At 38.2% G+C, this 17,762-nt stretch overlaps 1 protein-coding gene across 1 annotated transcript in view; it reads right to left on the bottom strand.

Moving 5' to 3' along the window:
- Window positions 1–10,110: 10,110 nt before the first annotated feature.
- The window catches only part of LOC124291875 (protogenin A-like), a 256,918-nt gene continuing 249,266 nt past the window's right edge, over window positions 10,111–17,762 (bottom strand). Inside the window, 1 exon segment of the mRNA XM_046728940.1 lies at window positions 10,111–10,907. Within this exon segment, the coding sequence (XP_046584896.1) occupies window positions 10,804–10,907 (104 nt within the window). The 3' untranslated portion in view covers window positions 10,111–10,803.

Raw genomic sequence — 17,762 nt, 5'->3', positions numbered from 1 at the left:
TCAACATTCCTATTAAAGATTCGATGATTAAACTCGTAAAGTGAAAATATTCTGTCAAGCTGTCCATAACTTCGCTGTTTTATTGCAAATCCATCTTCCAAAGTACATCGTGTACGTTCCTCCCGCTTAGAGGGTGCTTCCCAAAGTTTTATACGCTGACTTGAGTCTCGCTCACTTGTATGACCATTACATTCACCAACACGCCTGAACACAAAGGGCAATACTCGTAAAAAACATTACTTCAATTGTGCAACACGAAATGCATTCGTGTGGGTTTGTTTCGAATACGTACCTGAGAGCTATGGAAGCGCATAAGTGCCACAGTCTCAAATATGTTTAATATCTACGAAGAAGAGACTTTCATCTCAACCTATATTGTAATCATGCGTATTGTTATTCAGACGGCGATACTATGGTCTGAAGTTAGAAGTTATTAGCTTTATATAGTCGGAACAAATGTTACCTATAATTTAAACAAATATAGTTTTGTTAAATGAATTTATTTCTGTTGGGTAATTTTGTATTCCATCGTTGATACGTTGAAAGGATTTTAGGTATGAAAATACAAAAAGGCCAAATGAACTTTAACGGCCAAGATGTTGCCAAACATCTAAATTAATGGTGTATATATATATAGAACTATATCCAAATGTTTGGCAGCAACATTTCGACCCTAAGTAGTACTTCAATAACGATACGCCACGTACGAAAGTCAAACTATCAAGCCACAGATTAAATACAGAACTATCACCAGGCGCGTGTAAGCCTGATAGGTTGCAAAACGTTACATTTAGATGCCCAACCTTTATACCAACAATCATGTGTAAGTCTGGACTTTATAATGGTAGCTACGCCCCTGATTACTAGTCACACACACACGCACGCACCCAACACACCTACACACACCCACACACACAGAGCCCTAAAGTTTCCACAGTTCACTTTCATATCACTTCATGCACAGGCCTCACGGACGTTGTAGCGTCAACACAGAGACAACACGAATTAGTTCTAATCTTTTTATTTAAACAGAATAGACAATACATACAGAATGACCATTGGCGTATAATGTTGAAAAGATGTGATGACACCTGAGGATGGATGACAAGAATGACATCTGTACAAAAGTATATACAACCTGTAAGAATCATATTGCAAGAACATGAAGATATCCCAACAGTGATTACCAGCACGTAACATAAACGCACATGCATCGTTCATGAAGCAAGCTGTGTGGTCATATTCGGTATATAATTAACAAAACTCTTTTAAACTTTTTCTGGGACATCTAACACAACCCTCATGCAGAAGGGCTCGGACTCCTGGATGATTGAGGAAGCATACATTCTGTACACAGAATCACGGACAATGTCCTGCCAGGTTGAGGATACCCTGTACACAGAATCATTGACAATGTCCTGACAGATTGAAGGTACACATACACAGAATCATTGACAATGTCCTGACAGATTGAGGATACCCTGTATACAGAATCATTGACAATGTCCTGCCAGATTGAAGGTACCCATACACAGAATCATTGACAATGTCCTGCCAGATTGAAGGTACCCATATACAGAATCATTGACAATGTCCTGCCAGATTGAGGGTACCCTTGTACATACAATCATTGACAATGTCCTGCGCGAATGAAGGTACACAGAATCGTGAATAATGTTCTGTAAAATCATTGACAATGTCCTGCCAGATTGAGGGTACACAGAATCTTGTACACAGAATCGTGAACAGTGTTCTGTAAAATCCTTGACAATGTCCTGCCAGATTGAGGGTACACAGAATCTTCTACATAGAATATTGAGCAATGTTCTGTAAAATCATTAACAATGTCCTGCCAGATTAAGGGTACACAGAATCTTGAACAGTGTTCTGTAAAATTGGGGTACCCTTGTACACAGAATCATTGACAATGTCCTGCCAGATTGAGGGTTCCCTGTACAAAGAATCATTGACATCATGCTCCGGTTGATTGTGGGTACCTTGCCACCCATCTATACTCACTGGGACAGAAAATTACCACTGATTGTCCTGTCAGACTCTGACATAAACCAAACACAGTACAAAAACTATAGTTTGAAGAGTCCCAGGTTAAATAAATGTGTGTCCCTGTCCCAGAAAAATGTACAACAGCATTGTACCACAATCAACATAGGATTTTGTGCCTGCTTATAGGCTCCTAGTTTCAAATGATCTGGATTCCAACTTAATGTACATGTGCTCATCCTTTTGTCTATATTACAATGTTTGAAGTGATTAATTCTACCAACAAAAGAAGCATTTATTTCTTATCATGTGTACACATTTTCTTTGTCTTAGCTGGATGCAGCCTGTATTTTCTGCTTATGTCTTCATGTGTATTGGGTGCAAGATTTGGTATTTAGTAACCCCCAAAAATGATTACATCTAGTTACAACAACGCGATGGCAGCAAAACTATTGTAATTGAAAGGAACACTTCCTTTCAAGGGGAGCAAAAACTGTAACTGAACAACGTCATGTGTAATCACAGCATGGTCATCTTCCAAACTTATATTTGTATATATGAATATTTGTATAAATATTAGGCAACAATAAAGACAGGTGGACAAAGAATAATTACTTAATTGAATGGGTTACCTTGGCTTCACATATACATCTTTCAATATTGTGATTGAGATATACTTATGCATTGTTGTTAAAACCTTTCACAGCTCAACCACTGTGTCTCCTCCAAGGACAGTACTTGTGAAGACCTACATTACTTTGGCTTTCACCCAACTAAATTAATGAGACTCTGATGAGAATGAAATGAGCTTGAATCAAAACAGTTTTGAAATAGGTTTCTTTAAGGCTATTTAGCTTATGTAGGTTAGCTAAGCACCTCAGCCTAATGGTACAAAGTTATCCTAATTACATTCAACCAAGCAATATGAAGTTCTCTCTAATTAAAATGACCCAAAGTCTCCATCTTAAAGCCCAGTAATTACAATGTCTAGACCTGGGCTGACAATGGCGACTAACAAAAAGGCCTCATCCACTTCTTCAGATTATATAAGTGCGACTAAAAGCATCTGTGGTAATTGCAGTTAGGAGATGGGGAGTCCTGGCCTATACAATGATGGGAGGAAGACTTCTAACATTTGCAAATAGCTATTATAGTTACAGTTGTGAAGCCGAACACCCCACTGCTCTGACCCTGACCCTAACCTTGATGATGTACTTCTCCAGAGGCACTTAATGTCAGATGGAAGCCTTTGTTCTTCCATACAAAGATATCACACTTTCCCAAGTGTGACAACTGCACCTTTACTGTCAACTCACTGCTTAAAGGTGGACCACTCACAACAAGGCAATCATGTTTTCATTGCTTGATCCTAAATTAAATGTCAGTGACTGTGACTGATTCATGAACAAGTCATAAATCCAATGGTTGGAATGCGAACTTACCCAGTCGACTAGAATTGTTCTTCCTCGTCAGTCACTGTAATTGGTTCAAGAACAAGCCTTAAATCTACCGTACAGAGGTCATTGGTTTCACAAAGACACTGCGACAACAGAGGTAGCACACTTTAACATGTCTCTTTACTCGGAAGTCGGGGGGGCATTCAACAATAGAAATGTAGACTTGACCATAAAAAAAGACCCGGTGAAATGTTTGTGTTCTTGTTCCTCCAAGTGAAACACATTTCACGCATAGCAGAACTTCTGTTTAGTGTTCTAACATTAATGATGCATGGTGATTGGAGCCTGATGTTACCAAGTATTCACACGTTCTACCAAACCTAGTCTGGGACATGGTGCAAAAGCTTGTTCTTGTGTTTTGCTGAACATTTCCCGAACTATAAACCCCGGGCTTAAAACTGAACACCCCCATGCTATCAGCTAAACAGCCCAGGACTTCCAAGTGAACTCCCACATGCTTCCAGCTGAACACCCCATGCTTCCAATTAAGCACCCACATGCTTTAAAATAAACACCCACATGCTTCCATCTGAACATCCTCATGCTTCCAAATAACACCCTCATGCAGCCAAATAAACACCCCAATGGCTCCAAATAAACACCCCCATGCTTCCAGATGAACATTTCCCTGCCCTCCAAATAAACATCTCCCAGCCTTCCAAATAAACACCTCCCTGCCCAAATAAACACTCCCATGGTTCCAGCTGAACGGTTGTCTCCCAAAACCCCTACAGCCCAGTACCCCTGGCATAATGAATAGACCCAAAGGACAGACTACAGAGTGGGGTATACAGTGTGAGATTAAGCTACACAGAGTATACAGATGCTGTTGTTGGTAGCGTTTTAATAATTCATTTAAAATAATTGAGATGATTTAAATGTTGAAATAGGCTTTTTTTAGGTTCCTGGTGTACATTGTAAGTAGACAGATTTTGCAAATCGTAATAATATCAGTTGTAATAGTGTTGGAGATAGTAGACTGAGATAAATAATTTTAGGTGCTTTGGGGTGGTATATACGAGGGGCGTTCAAAATGTAGTCAGCCTAACTACATTCTCCATGTCCACTGTTTGAAAAGATTCCATTTTATTTTGAAGAAATTATTAGAAAAGCCATATCCAAAATTTCACATATGTGAGTAATGTGGCCGACGAGATATTAGTCATCACAACACATTGGGGTATAATATGTCTTTTAAAAATTGCAGAAAATGAAAAATAATCTGTCATTTGGTACCTCTTGGATAATGGTATGCCCTCAGATAATATCATATAAAATATGTTCAGTATAATATTGGACGACTACCCGTCATAATCAAGATTTGGATTGCTTGATTTACATTTTGAAGGGGGCTGTTTTTCAAGGACACCCATATTTTAATCTTTCAAAAACATGGAGTCCAGATATTCAAGCTGGTACTGTTTACAATATATTGAGAGCTGACACTTGTGTGACCCTTGCTTTTATTATTTTATGCACTTGTCTAAGTTTGATTCTAGCGGACTTCTGCCTATCTCAAACATATAAAGTGTTTCTTTCATATTTTGTTTCCTGAAGTTTGTGATGCATTTATTGCAGATTTTGCAAACTACCAAGATAAAAAGTGAAACAAAATGGGGATCGTGAGGCTGGAACATGGTAAAACCAATTTGCTTGAGGCTGACAGATAATATGTAGAAAAATAAAGCATAAAACATTTTATGACATTATGATATTTAATGAAGTTAATTAAACCTCAAGTTCAATATTTTTGAACTTTTATTAAAATATTTTTGTTATCTTCCATTCAAACCATTATCTTAAACTCTTAGTTTGGTTATTGCTCATTAAAATCATTCTCTTAATTTCCAAGTGTTTGGAATGGTCCATTGTATGAAATAGGTAACAGGCAGGAGATTAGCAGTGCACTGGACCATGAACTTTGTTGTTATAAGCTGTAGGGGTTTTGGGAGGTTACAAGCTGGACAGCCCCAGGCTTCACAAATGAGCAATCCCAGGCTACCAAATGAACCATCCTGGATTTCTCAATCAAACATCCCAGGTTTCCAATGGAACAATCCCTGTACTTCTAACTGAACAACCCCATGTTTCCACATGAACAACCCCAGGCTTCATATGGACATCACCAGGTTTCCAAATGGACATCACCAGGCTTAAAAAATCGACATCACCTTGCAGGCTTCTGGCTGAACAATCCCACGTATTTGGCTGTAGACGACAGTGTATTTGAAAACCTTTCTGGTTACCAGCTAACAAATCAAGGCTTCCAACTAAATATCTTCCTTGCTTGCCAGCTCCAAGGTTACAAAACATACCCTGACTTAAAGCAGAACACATCCCAAGCTGAAGGATATTTATACACTGATGTACACATCAGTTCTATAAATATCATTACTTGAGTCCCACAGATTATCTTGAACATATTAAATAATCAACAACAATGATGAATATGATTCAGAACATTAAATCATGAATACCACATATTTCACACCTGGTGTGTACATAGGAGTGATGGACATTGCCCTATGATATGTACAATCAGTGGTTATGGGCACACAGTTCTGTACAGTAATATACTCCAAAATATAATGTCCTTCAAATGTGTAACACAACTCTCTAGAGGTGAGTGTAAGTAATGAGTTACTGTAATGTGTATTGGAGTCATTCCCAAATTCAGCGAGCTGCAAACCACATCAGACTCTGACTCTGATACATATGGTTATTTCTGTTGAAACTGGGGGGTCATATACTGAGATGAAACCAGACACTCTACACATTATACAAGTGGTCCTGGATTCAGCCCCACCTTATACAAGTGGTCCTGGATTAAGACCCTAACTATACAAGTGGTCCTGGATTAAGACCCACACTATTCAAGTGGTCTTGGATTAAGACCCACACTATACAAGTGGTCCTGGATTAAGACCCACACTATTCAAGTGGTCTTGGATTAAGACTTACACTAAACAAGTGGTCCTGGATTAAGCCCCACACAATACAAGTGGTCCTGGATTAAGACCCACACTATACAAGTGGTCCTAGATTAAGCCCCACACTATACAAGTGGTCTTGGATTAAGACTTACACTATACAAGTGGTCTTGGATTAAGACCCACAATATACAAGTGGTCCTGGATTAAGCCCCACACTATACAAGTGGTCCTGGATAAAGACGTATACAGTAGAAGTGGTCCTGGATTAAGCCCCACACTATACAAGTGGTCCTGGATTAAGACCCACACTATACAGGTGGTGTCAGATATATTTGGTGACAACAGGAACATTTCCAATCATGAGTAACTCCAAACTGAGTTCATATTAATACTGACAATTCAGATTTGTTTATGAGTGTCATTACATGACCTAAGTACTGAAGTTGATCTGTGCACACTGACCATTGATGGAAGTCCTACATCCCAAACACCTACCAGCAGAATATCAAAATGAATCCTTCCTTCAATTGTCAGGTGGCAAATTTCAGCTTTTCATTTGCACATGGAAATCTTTTGGTGTCCAAACCTAAGAAGTAAATGCTGATACGGAAACCAATCAAAAGTTATCATTGTTCAACATCCTCTGTTTTATCATAGCCATGATTTCCTGTTTGTTATCACAACATAATTCTTTTTTGATTTCCAACAGACCTCTTCTTCACTGCCAACTTATAGCATCTAATAGTATTGTGGTAAATCCTATCCTACTCATTGAGACTGCATTTCTTTGTGAACCTCCCCTCTCACCTCCAGGATGTTAGGGTTGGGGTGGGGGTTAATTCAGGTTCTGAAGTCTGCTATTGTAACATGGATGATGGCGAACCTTCCTTCTCACCTCTAGAATGTCAGGGTTAGGGTTGGGGTTAATTCAGGTTCTGAAGTCTGCTATTGTAACATGGATGATGGCGAACCTTCCTTCTCACCTCCAGAATGTCAGGGTTAGGGTTGGGGTTAATTCAGGTTCTGAAGTCTGCTATTGTAACATGGATGATGGCGAACCTTCCTTCTCACCTCCAGAATGTCAGGGTTAGGGTTGGGGTTAATTCAGGTTCTGAAGTCTGCTATTGTAACATGGATGATGGCGAACCTTCCCTCTCACCTCCAGGATGTCAGGGGCAGGGTCAGGGTCACGGTTAATTCAGGTTCTGAAGTCAGCAAAATTGTGACACGGTGCTGGCGAACCTTCCATCTCAAGTACGGGATGGGTGGTACAAAGAAGTACAACACATACAGGGTGTCTGTGGCAGGCGGATCACTCCACATCCACATGATCCATTTAAATACCACTGGATTGAAGGACAATGAGCACAAGCCTGATCGCCTGGCATTCCTGAAGTATGTTCCACTTCCTGCAGCTCATCAAATCTGCCAGGGCAACTATTTGGGTTGTCTCCCTCAACAGATGTTATAAGCTCATGTCTCACTGTGCTGTATATTCCATTGTCATGTTGTTAGTAATGATCAAAACTAATGAGTAGTGTACCAGTGAACACTACTTTGAATGAAAAATAGTTATAATCTTCATAGAATGTCACATTGAATTGGGGATACGGTTTACCATAAAACTATTTGACAAGTTGGCTATTAGAAAGACATCTGTTGAAGATTGTATAATGTAATGGGAGCCAGGAATAGCCCCATTACTGGACATTTAAAAGTCAAGCTTTAATGTTCTGTTTGATAAGTAAGTGTCTCAATACTGCTCTAAATTATTCATGTGTGTTTTCAGTGCATTGAGTATGCTTTATTGTGAGGAATAAAGCGTATTATAGGAATCTGTGAACAAATGATTTAACTTAGAAACTTGAACCTAGTACTAGGCATAGTTAAATTGTTTAAAACTATCAATACATGTTACATGACATTATACCACTAATATCAGTTTCAACCATTGTCCTTCCATACATTTCATCCCTTATAGAACTATAGTCAGCATAGAGGAATTAATCATTATTTAGCGTTTAGCACATGATTATCAGAAATTGTTTCACCATGAAACTTACTTGCTTCTAATACAGTGGAAGTTGTCTAAACCAGCACTTGTCGGGACTGTAGAAATAATCCGGTTTAGACAGCATGCCGGATTGTAGCGCTGACATGGTTTCCTACGACTCGAACTGAGCTCATATTCACTTAACAATATAAACATGATAATGTTGGTGTTTGAAAGACGTGTCAACTCATTAATTACATGTACAAGTATATCCATACTGAACTAAGATTAAATTATCTTTATCTTCAACCCTGTAGTTACTTAACGTGTAATGGCTGCCGCATGCTCACAATCCCTTGCTATTTCAACGCAGGGTTACACAACCGGCTGACTCCTTGCCACGTGATGGATTAGACTGCGCTGATTACTGTATAAACACATATTCGGGCGGCTCATTTCAAGCTGAGATCCGGAATTGGCAGCTGCCTGATAGCGGAGCTTTTACATGATGATAAATGTACTAGCCATGGACAGGAGGACCGAGATTTTATGGCAGTGTTGACAACTTCCACTGTAGTGGCATTTGAGTTTTGATTACCTTTCAGCTACATGGGGAGGGTGAGTTGTGTCACCTATGCAGTTAACCACATCAGTAAGCATGAGTTTCTATCTATCTGAATGATTTCACGACATCAGACTTCATTCTCCCCTATATGAATGATAAGCACATCAAACTATAAGAGTTGTCTCCCCTACCTGAATGTCAACTACATCAGACAGATTTGTCTTCCCACTACCTGAAACTTACCTACATCAGACAGCATGAACTGTCTCATCTATCTGAATGGTAATACATTAGACAGAGAGTTGTCACCACTATCTGAATGTTAACTACATCACACAGAGAGAGTTGTCTGTCCTACCTGAATGTCAACTACATAACACAGAATGGGTTTGGTCCACAGTAGGACTTATCCTTCCTATCTAACTGCTAGCTCTTCAGATAAGATATACTGTCCCCACAATGGAGAACATCAGACAGGTTGATTAGTATGAACCCCGTGACTGTGAGCCCAGTGAGAAAAGATGACAGCTTTGTCAAACTTAGTTAATATGCTGGGTATTTCAAGGACGTTTTTTTAAAAATATTTTTATCAGACCTGCAATTAGATATTCAGTGAAACCATTTAAATGGAAGAATAAGACTTTGTTCCTTTCACTAACGTATGTGCTGGCAAAGACAATGGAAGTGTTAACCTCTGTGATATTGCTACTATCACCTATCAAAAGTGCATCTGATTTCTAATCTTTGCTGGGGTTTAGCCCAACCTTGGTGTGGACTGTACACTGTACTAGTGTCTGTGAAAGAACTTATTCAGGGAATTGGTTGGATCCGGTTCAATATATTCCTTTCCACAGATCCAATGTAACGAACTCGATACAAAACATAATCCTTGTTTCCAAAAGGAAAAAGGAAAACTTGCTATAAATGTTTGTAAGCTACAGAAAGATTCAGCTCCACTATGTTTAGAGTTATCTCCCATGATGACATTGTAATGGGCTCCTCGTAAAAATCACTGGAAATGTCATTCTGAAAATGCAATCAACCGAAAAGGATTAATTTGAAATAGATAAAAAACATTCCCATCTGACGGTGCAGCTTGATTTCAATCCATGGTTCGATTTTACTGCAGCCCTTAATTCAGTTAAGCAATAATTTGCAAACTCTCTTTTACCCATTTTATTGGCTCCCCTCTGTATTTCGACATCCTTGTGCACGTCTCCAGTATTGATTTTGAAAACACACACACTAACAGCTGCTGTTGAATCCCCAACGCTGACTCCATTGGTAGTGAGTGTCTTCACTTAGAAACACCATCCATATATATACAGCATCCCTTACAATACTCTAATCATGCAGTTTACAGAAAACAATTCTTCAAATACAAATTTTGCTCAGATTGTAAAAACATTTCCTCTCAATTTTGAAAATACATAATACCTATTCAGTATCCTTATAACACACACATCCGGCTTCAGTGTATCTATCCAGAATACAGAGGCTGTTGCTGCTCCTTGCTGTAGACAGGATCGTGTTCTGTGTTTCTACCCCTTGCAGTGTGACAATCAGTCTCACCACGTAGATCACCTTCTGTGCCTCACACTCACTGTCTCCAAGAACGAAAAATTGTTTTCAACACACACACAAATCATTAAAGTTCTATTTCAAATTCATTTGTAAAAAATGTTAAATTAAAATTTTGTAATATCATGAACACATTTTTCTAAAAAATATCCACAAATTGCAGAAATTTGTTTTGTTCTGGTTGGTGTATTGGGAGGACCACACTGACGAAGGCACACTATAGCACCAAGGCTGAGGACGAGGAGGACGACAGTCTCAGTAGTCCCCATGCTGCTACGTACACGAAGACTGGTATATGTGGAATAGTAACAGCATCAGTAACAACTGGGGATGTCGCTGTCGGGAGCAGCCACTCACTCCATCCTTGAAGGGGGTGCCTGAAAAACCGAAACACTCTGGTTAGTGCAAAGCAGGAATATCTCATTTTCTTGGAGGTAGGGAGCTAAAAGGATTGTTTCATAAGGTATTGAGTCATAGAACATACTGGCATCAATAATTTCAGGGAATGGTCAGTCTAAGTAAACTGCTATACTGAGTCTAACAAACCTTAGTAGAAGGTCGCGTCAGCTAACCTTTTGAATTGACCAATCAGAACACAGCTTACCAACTTGCAAAAATTTCATTTGCACATATCGTTAGAACCTTTACTTCGAAAACGTTACACGAATAATTCCAAATGCTATTTTCCGCACATTCGCTTCTGAGTGATACACACTGAGGACACCATTATTCACAACAGTCAGTAAACAGTAACTAGCGTTCTTGTCAATATTCCAGGATGTCATCCTGCGGAAATATAAGCTAAAAGTAACCATGTCATCAGAAACCCCATACCTTATATGCTGCAGGCAAAATATCTATGTTTTATGTAGATTATTGTTTGTTGAGAGATCGGTAAGAGAAAATCCATAAACATTTTGTAAGTACTGCCGAAACCTAAATAGTAGCAGTTGTCTTATTGGTTAAATCTGTTCAGCCATCTCGCGTTTGATGGGACAGTCATAGGTCACTCAAAGGTTAGCTGACGCGACCTTCTACTAGAGTTTGTTAGACTCAGTATATACCAGTTTAACAAATAATACTGAGCCTAAGTTTACTTAGACTGGGGAAAGGTATACAGGGAGCACCACAACACTGCAACTAAACAGTTATCATCTAGAAGAAAGTACACGACAAAATGGTACCATCTAGAAAATAGTACACAACAAAATGGTACCATCTAGAAAATAGTACACAACAAAATGGTACCATCTAGAAGAAAGTACACAACAAAATGGTGCCATCTGGAAGAAAGAGTACAACAAATCAGTACCATCTGGAAGAAAGAGTACAACAAATCAGTACCATCTGGAAGAAAGAGTACAACAAATCAGTACCATCTGGAAGAAAGAGTACAACACATCAGTACCATCTGGAAGAAAGAGTACAACAAATCAGTACCATCTGGAAGAAAGAGTACAACAAATCAGTACCATCTGGAAGAAAGTACAACAAATCACATCAAATCAACAAATCATCTGGAAGACCATCTGGAAGAAAGAGTACAACAAATCAGTACCATCTGGAAGAAAGAGTACAACAAATCAGTACCATCTGGAAGAAAGAGTACAACAAATCAGTACCATCTGGAAGAAAGAGTACAACAAATCAGTACCATCTGGAAGAAAGAGTACAACACATCAGTACCATCTGGAAGAAAGAGTACAACAAATCAGTACCATCTGGAAGAAAGAGTACAACAAATCATCTGGAGAAAGAGTACACCATCTGGAAGAAAGAGTACAACAAATCAGTACCATCTGGAAGAAAGAGTACAACAAATCAGTACCATCTGGAAGAAAGAGTACAACAAATCAGTACCATCTGGAAGAAAGAGTACAACAGATCAGTACCATCTGGAAGAAAGAGTACAACAAATCAGTACCATCTGGAAGAAAGAGTACAACAAATCAGTACCATCTGGAAGAAAGAGTACAACAAATCAGTACCATCTGGAAGAAAGAGTACAACAAATCAGTACCATCTGGAAGAAAGAGTACAACAAATCAGTACCATCTGGAAGAAAGAGTACAACAAATCAGGAAGATGGTACTAATTCAGGAAGAATATTCAGAAGAAAAAGCAAGAAGAGGAGGAGGAAATGCCAGTACATCAGGACAGGATAGGCCAACTGATTGAAATCAGCAATCTATGTTTCAAGCAAAAGAATCCCATCATATTAAGGACTTAATCATATTTCGGGCTATTATAAAACAGCTCACATGGGTGGCAAATAGGTAAACCAATCTTGGATCCATGATGCTTATAAACAGATTAAAATCCAGCTGATAGAAATACTGTAGATTGATGCTGCTACCTCTATATAGTTCTCATTGTACACATACTGCCAATAAACACATACATAACACCATAGTATACAAGCTAATAATTTACACCAGGTAGCAATTTACATAACACAGTACACAAATATTCATATTATACATACCATTAATATACACTATATGACAATTTAAATATCACCATGGTATACATTTTACTAATAAATACTATGTAACAATTTACATAACACCATAGTATAGACACTATGAATATACACAACACAAATGTTTACATAATACTATGATATATACTCATGCCAATAATGGTTGTCACCACCTTCAATTTATGAATAGGCTGGGTAGTGACAACCATTATTGGCATGAGTATATGCACAACTAATTACCACTTTATAAGTAGTCCCAGAGTAATGCTCTACAGTACTTCAGCAGTATAATGTAGGTTATATTCTGCAATAAGCATGCAGTCAATTGTTCATGTATCTTCTTGTGTGGATGTCAATTTAACTGAGCAATTTCTTGCTCACTTGGAGAAGCCACAGTTCTAGAGTTTCTGTGGTGGGGAGTTAATGAAGGTTACACAATAACTGGACCTACCAGCAAGAAGCTGAAATGTGAAGTCTACAGACGCTGCGTTTTGATTACACTCGACTCCTGCTTTAATGTCACCTGCATTTTCAGTCCTGTCACTATGGCCAACACTATCAGTCCTGTCATCATGGTCAAGTATTTCAGTCCTGTCGCCATGGTCAAGTATTTCAGTCAGGTCACCATGGTCAACACTATCAGTCCTGTCATCATGGTCAAGTATTTCAGTCCTGTCACCATGGTCAACACTATCAGTCCTGTCATCATGGTCAAGTATTTCAGTCCTGTCGCCATGGTCAAGTATTTCAGTCCTGTCACCATGGTCAAGTATTTCAGTCCTGTCATCATGGTCAAGTATTTCAGTCCTGTCATCATTTTTTATTTATTTACCATTTTTTACTTGTTTATAGGTACATTACATATGATCAACGTATGACATTGATAGGTACAATTGTGCTGATATACAAGATTACAAAAGCAATCAATGATATTTCTATAAAAAAGTCTCAAATGGCATCAGATACCATGATGCCATATGTATGGGTATGTATGTATGTATGTATGTATGTATGTATGTATGTATGTATGTATGTATGTATGTATGTATGTATGTATGTATGTATGTATGTATGTATGTATGTATGTATGTATGTATGTATGTATGTATGTATGTGTGTGTGTGTGTATGTATGTATGTATGTACGGACGGGTACGTATATGTGTGTATGTATGTAGATACGTATGAATGTACAGGTGGATATGCATTCAATTTGTGTCTATATGAAACAAGGATGACAGACAAAATCATTCATCCCTCTCCTTATAGTGCTGGAAAAGTGTATGTAGAGATGACCAAAAGGAGAAAAATTTGTCAACACCACAAGAGGAAGAATAAACATATCTTGTAATGTCATAATACTTAATTATCTCCCTTTTCACATGACTGATAAAGGGTACAGTTGAATTTCTGCTGTGTCTAAAGATAACTTGCTTTACAACAAGTATTATGGCATTAATTGGATTATTATTTTTTCCTTTATTTCCAAGTAAGACATTCTGTTTTGGGAAATATGACGGAATATTCAAGTCAGTTATAGTTTGGCATAAAATGCATGTGGACCTGGTTTTTTGTAAATATCTCTTCATCCAGTGACCCAAATGATCTCAAACTGTGCAAGTGGATGTTTTGTCAGACAACTTAATCACATTGTAAATCACCGATTTTATGCATTTGTATTAAAGAATCTGTCTATGTAACTGTCAACAAAATAAACAGCAGAACGCAGAAGGCATGCAGAGGGAGGGAGCCAATGACCTGTAACAGCGGTAGTGTTGGGTCATAAAGGTAAATGCAAGTGCAGTTCATGATAGTTACCTGTGCACTGCACAGTGATAGACCGTTTGGATCATTCACATTGACTACTTCTAGCTGTCATCATGAAAGCTTATTCAGATGATGCTAAACGTTTATTTAGCAATGTGTTTAAATTTTTTCCAAAAGAGAGCAAACGTAGCAAACCGATTTATAAGGTGTCGGATTACATGAAGCGCATAACGTTTGCTCTTGGCATGAAAAAGAACATCGTGCTAACAATTGTGAAAAATAAACCAACAACCAATAAACAAAACCTTGTACAAAAAGGTAGGCATCCAAAGTTAGATTCTTTTGACATCAGGGTCACCAGCATAGCTGACCTACATTGACGAACGTTGACCTTTATGACCCGACACTGCCGCTGTTACAGGTCATTGGCTCCCTCCCTCTGCAAGCCTTCTGCGTTCTGCTGTTTATTTTGTTGACAGTTACATAGACAGATTCTTTAATACAATTGCATAAAATCAGTGATTTACAATGTGATTAGGTTGTCTGACAAAACATCCACTTGCACAGTTTGCGATCGATTGGGTCATTGGATAAAGAGATATTTACAAAAAACCAGGTCCACATGCATTTCATGCCAAACTATAAAAGCCATGACTGGAGGTTTTTCCAGATATCTTGCACAATTTCACAGTCCCAAAATAGATGGGTAATTGATTCAATGTTATATTTACAGAAACTGCAAATGGGAGAGTCTATATACTTGATCTTAAACAAAAGTCCTGTCATCATGGTCAAGTATTTCAGTCCTGTCATCATGGTCAAGTATTTCAGTCCTGTCATCATGGTCAAGTATTTCAGTCCTGTCACCATGGTCAAGTATTTCAGTCCTGTCATCATGGTCAAGTATTTCAGTCCTGTCACCATGGTCAAATATTTCAGTCATGTCATCATGGTCAAGTATTTCAGTCCTGTCACCATGGTCAAGTATTTCAGTCTTGTCACCATGGTCAAGTATTTCAGTCTTGTCATCATGGTCAAGTATTTCAGTCATGTCATCATGGTCAAGTATTTCAGTCCTGTCATCATGTCCAACTATATAAGTTATTGGACAAGCAAGAAGAAACAATTGGCAAAGTCTTTGTGAGACACTTACATTCAAAAAGACACCTGACTTATATTTACAAGGAGGAGTCTTTGAGCGGTGTCTGATGTTGAAGAGACTTTGTTAGGAAATAGCCATTCTGCAATTATTTATTAAATTGTATTGAAATGCAACACATTGAGTTTCATCAACTATTGAATTTCATCTCATACTGTGTGTTTATCATACTGTGTGTTTACTAATAGTTTACTGTATGTTTACAAGTGCTTCAATGAAAGCAAAATGCATGTACAGTGGAATCTGTCAAATCTGGACTCTTTGTAAACCAATTTTCTCGATAATCCTGAGTATTCTCTGAGTCCCGACAAAATTGTTCTTAATTTATCATTAAAGCTTGCTATAATCCGGACTCTCTCAATTATGGATTACGGACTAAAATAACAGTCCCGACAATCAACTTGCTATGATTATGCTTTATATTCCGGATGTAGCTGACAATAAGAACAGTCCGTTGAATGAACATCTCCATTACTTCTGTTCTCAATGGTTAATTGATTGTATAAACACATCTGTCCTGCAGCCATTAGATCAAGGGATCATCCGTGCCTTCAAAACTTGGTTACATAATAGAAAGCATATGTTCATGTCATTGCTTGAGGATTGAGGACAGTGAAAATTTCGGTGAACTGTGCAAGGCTGTGACTGCATTGGATGCAATCTGTTGGATTAACATTGCCTGGCGTGAGACGACAAATTCAACAATCCTTTCCTTAAGTGCTTTCTGTAATGTGGATTTCGTACTGCTCAACTTGTTTTCAGCTACAGCTGCTGTGTTCAGAAAACAAGTGAACGATTGCCGTTCAAGCCGGCAATTTATGCCTCAATGCATGCATGATGCACGTGCGTCTCAATTTCAATGTTGTGTTTGTGTGAACTCTTAGCTTTCATTTCTAACATCAATCTCAATCAAACCCTTATTGGGCAAAACAGGTTATACAACCACGATTAATGTTTTCCTCAAACTTGACCTGTATATTTAAAAAAAAAATAGGTTCAAATACTCCATTGATACTAAAATGTCATTTCAATATTACAAAGTTTCTTTTGCCTTTCAGTATATAATAAGTATTTCTTTTACTCCTGAAATATACTCAAAAGTTAAGATTTGGCATGTAAAGTAAGATACACAATAGAAACCAGGCTATCAACACTACAGAAGAAACACATCACAACACAGACTCATGTGAACATTCTAACCAGGTGAGCTATAGAACAAACATATCACAACACAGACTTATGTTAACATTCTAACCAGGTGAGCTATAGAACAAACACACTATAACACAGACTCATGTGAACATCTTGACCAGGTGAACTATAGAACAAACACATCACAACACAGACTCATGTGAACATCCTAACCTGGTGGGCTATAGAACAAACACATCACAACACAGACTCATGTGAACATCCTAACCTGGTGAGCTATAGAACAAACACATCACAACACAGACTCATGTGAACATCCTATCCAGGTGAGCTATAGAACAAACACATCACAACACAGACTTATGTGAACATCCTAACCAGGTGAGCTATAAATTTGAAACACCACATCATGTGTTGTCTGAATGGCATTTCATACAAGTTAACATGGTTTCAGTCAAATCCTTCTTGACAATGGCAAAATGATCTGTATTGAATCTGTATTACTATTTTATAAAGAAGCCATTATCCATAAATCTGTGTCCAATTTTTCACGCTCAAGTGACCATCCTAGCCAGGTGAGTATAAGCTTGAATAGCTGTTCACTATTTAGGTGATAACAGAAGAAAAGTAATGATGTAGTGAAAACATATTGTTGCTCAGTTATTAGCCCAAC

Source organism: Haliotis rubra, unplaced genomic scaffold, assembly GCF_003918875.1.
Source record: "Haliotis rubra isolate DU_JTF1 unplaced genomic scaffold, ASM391887v1 Scf50, whole genome shotgun sequence".
Taxonomy (NCBI): Eukaryota; Metazoa; Mollusca; class Gastropoda; order Lepetellida; family Haliotidae; genus Haliotis; species Haliotis rubra.
This window is presented reverse-complemented; position numbering and strand designations above follow the sequence as displayed.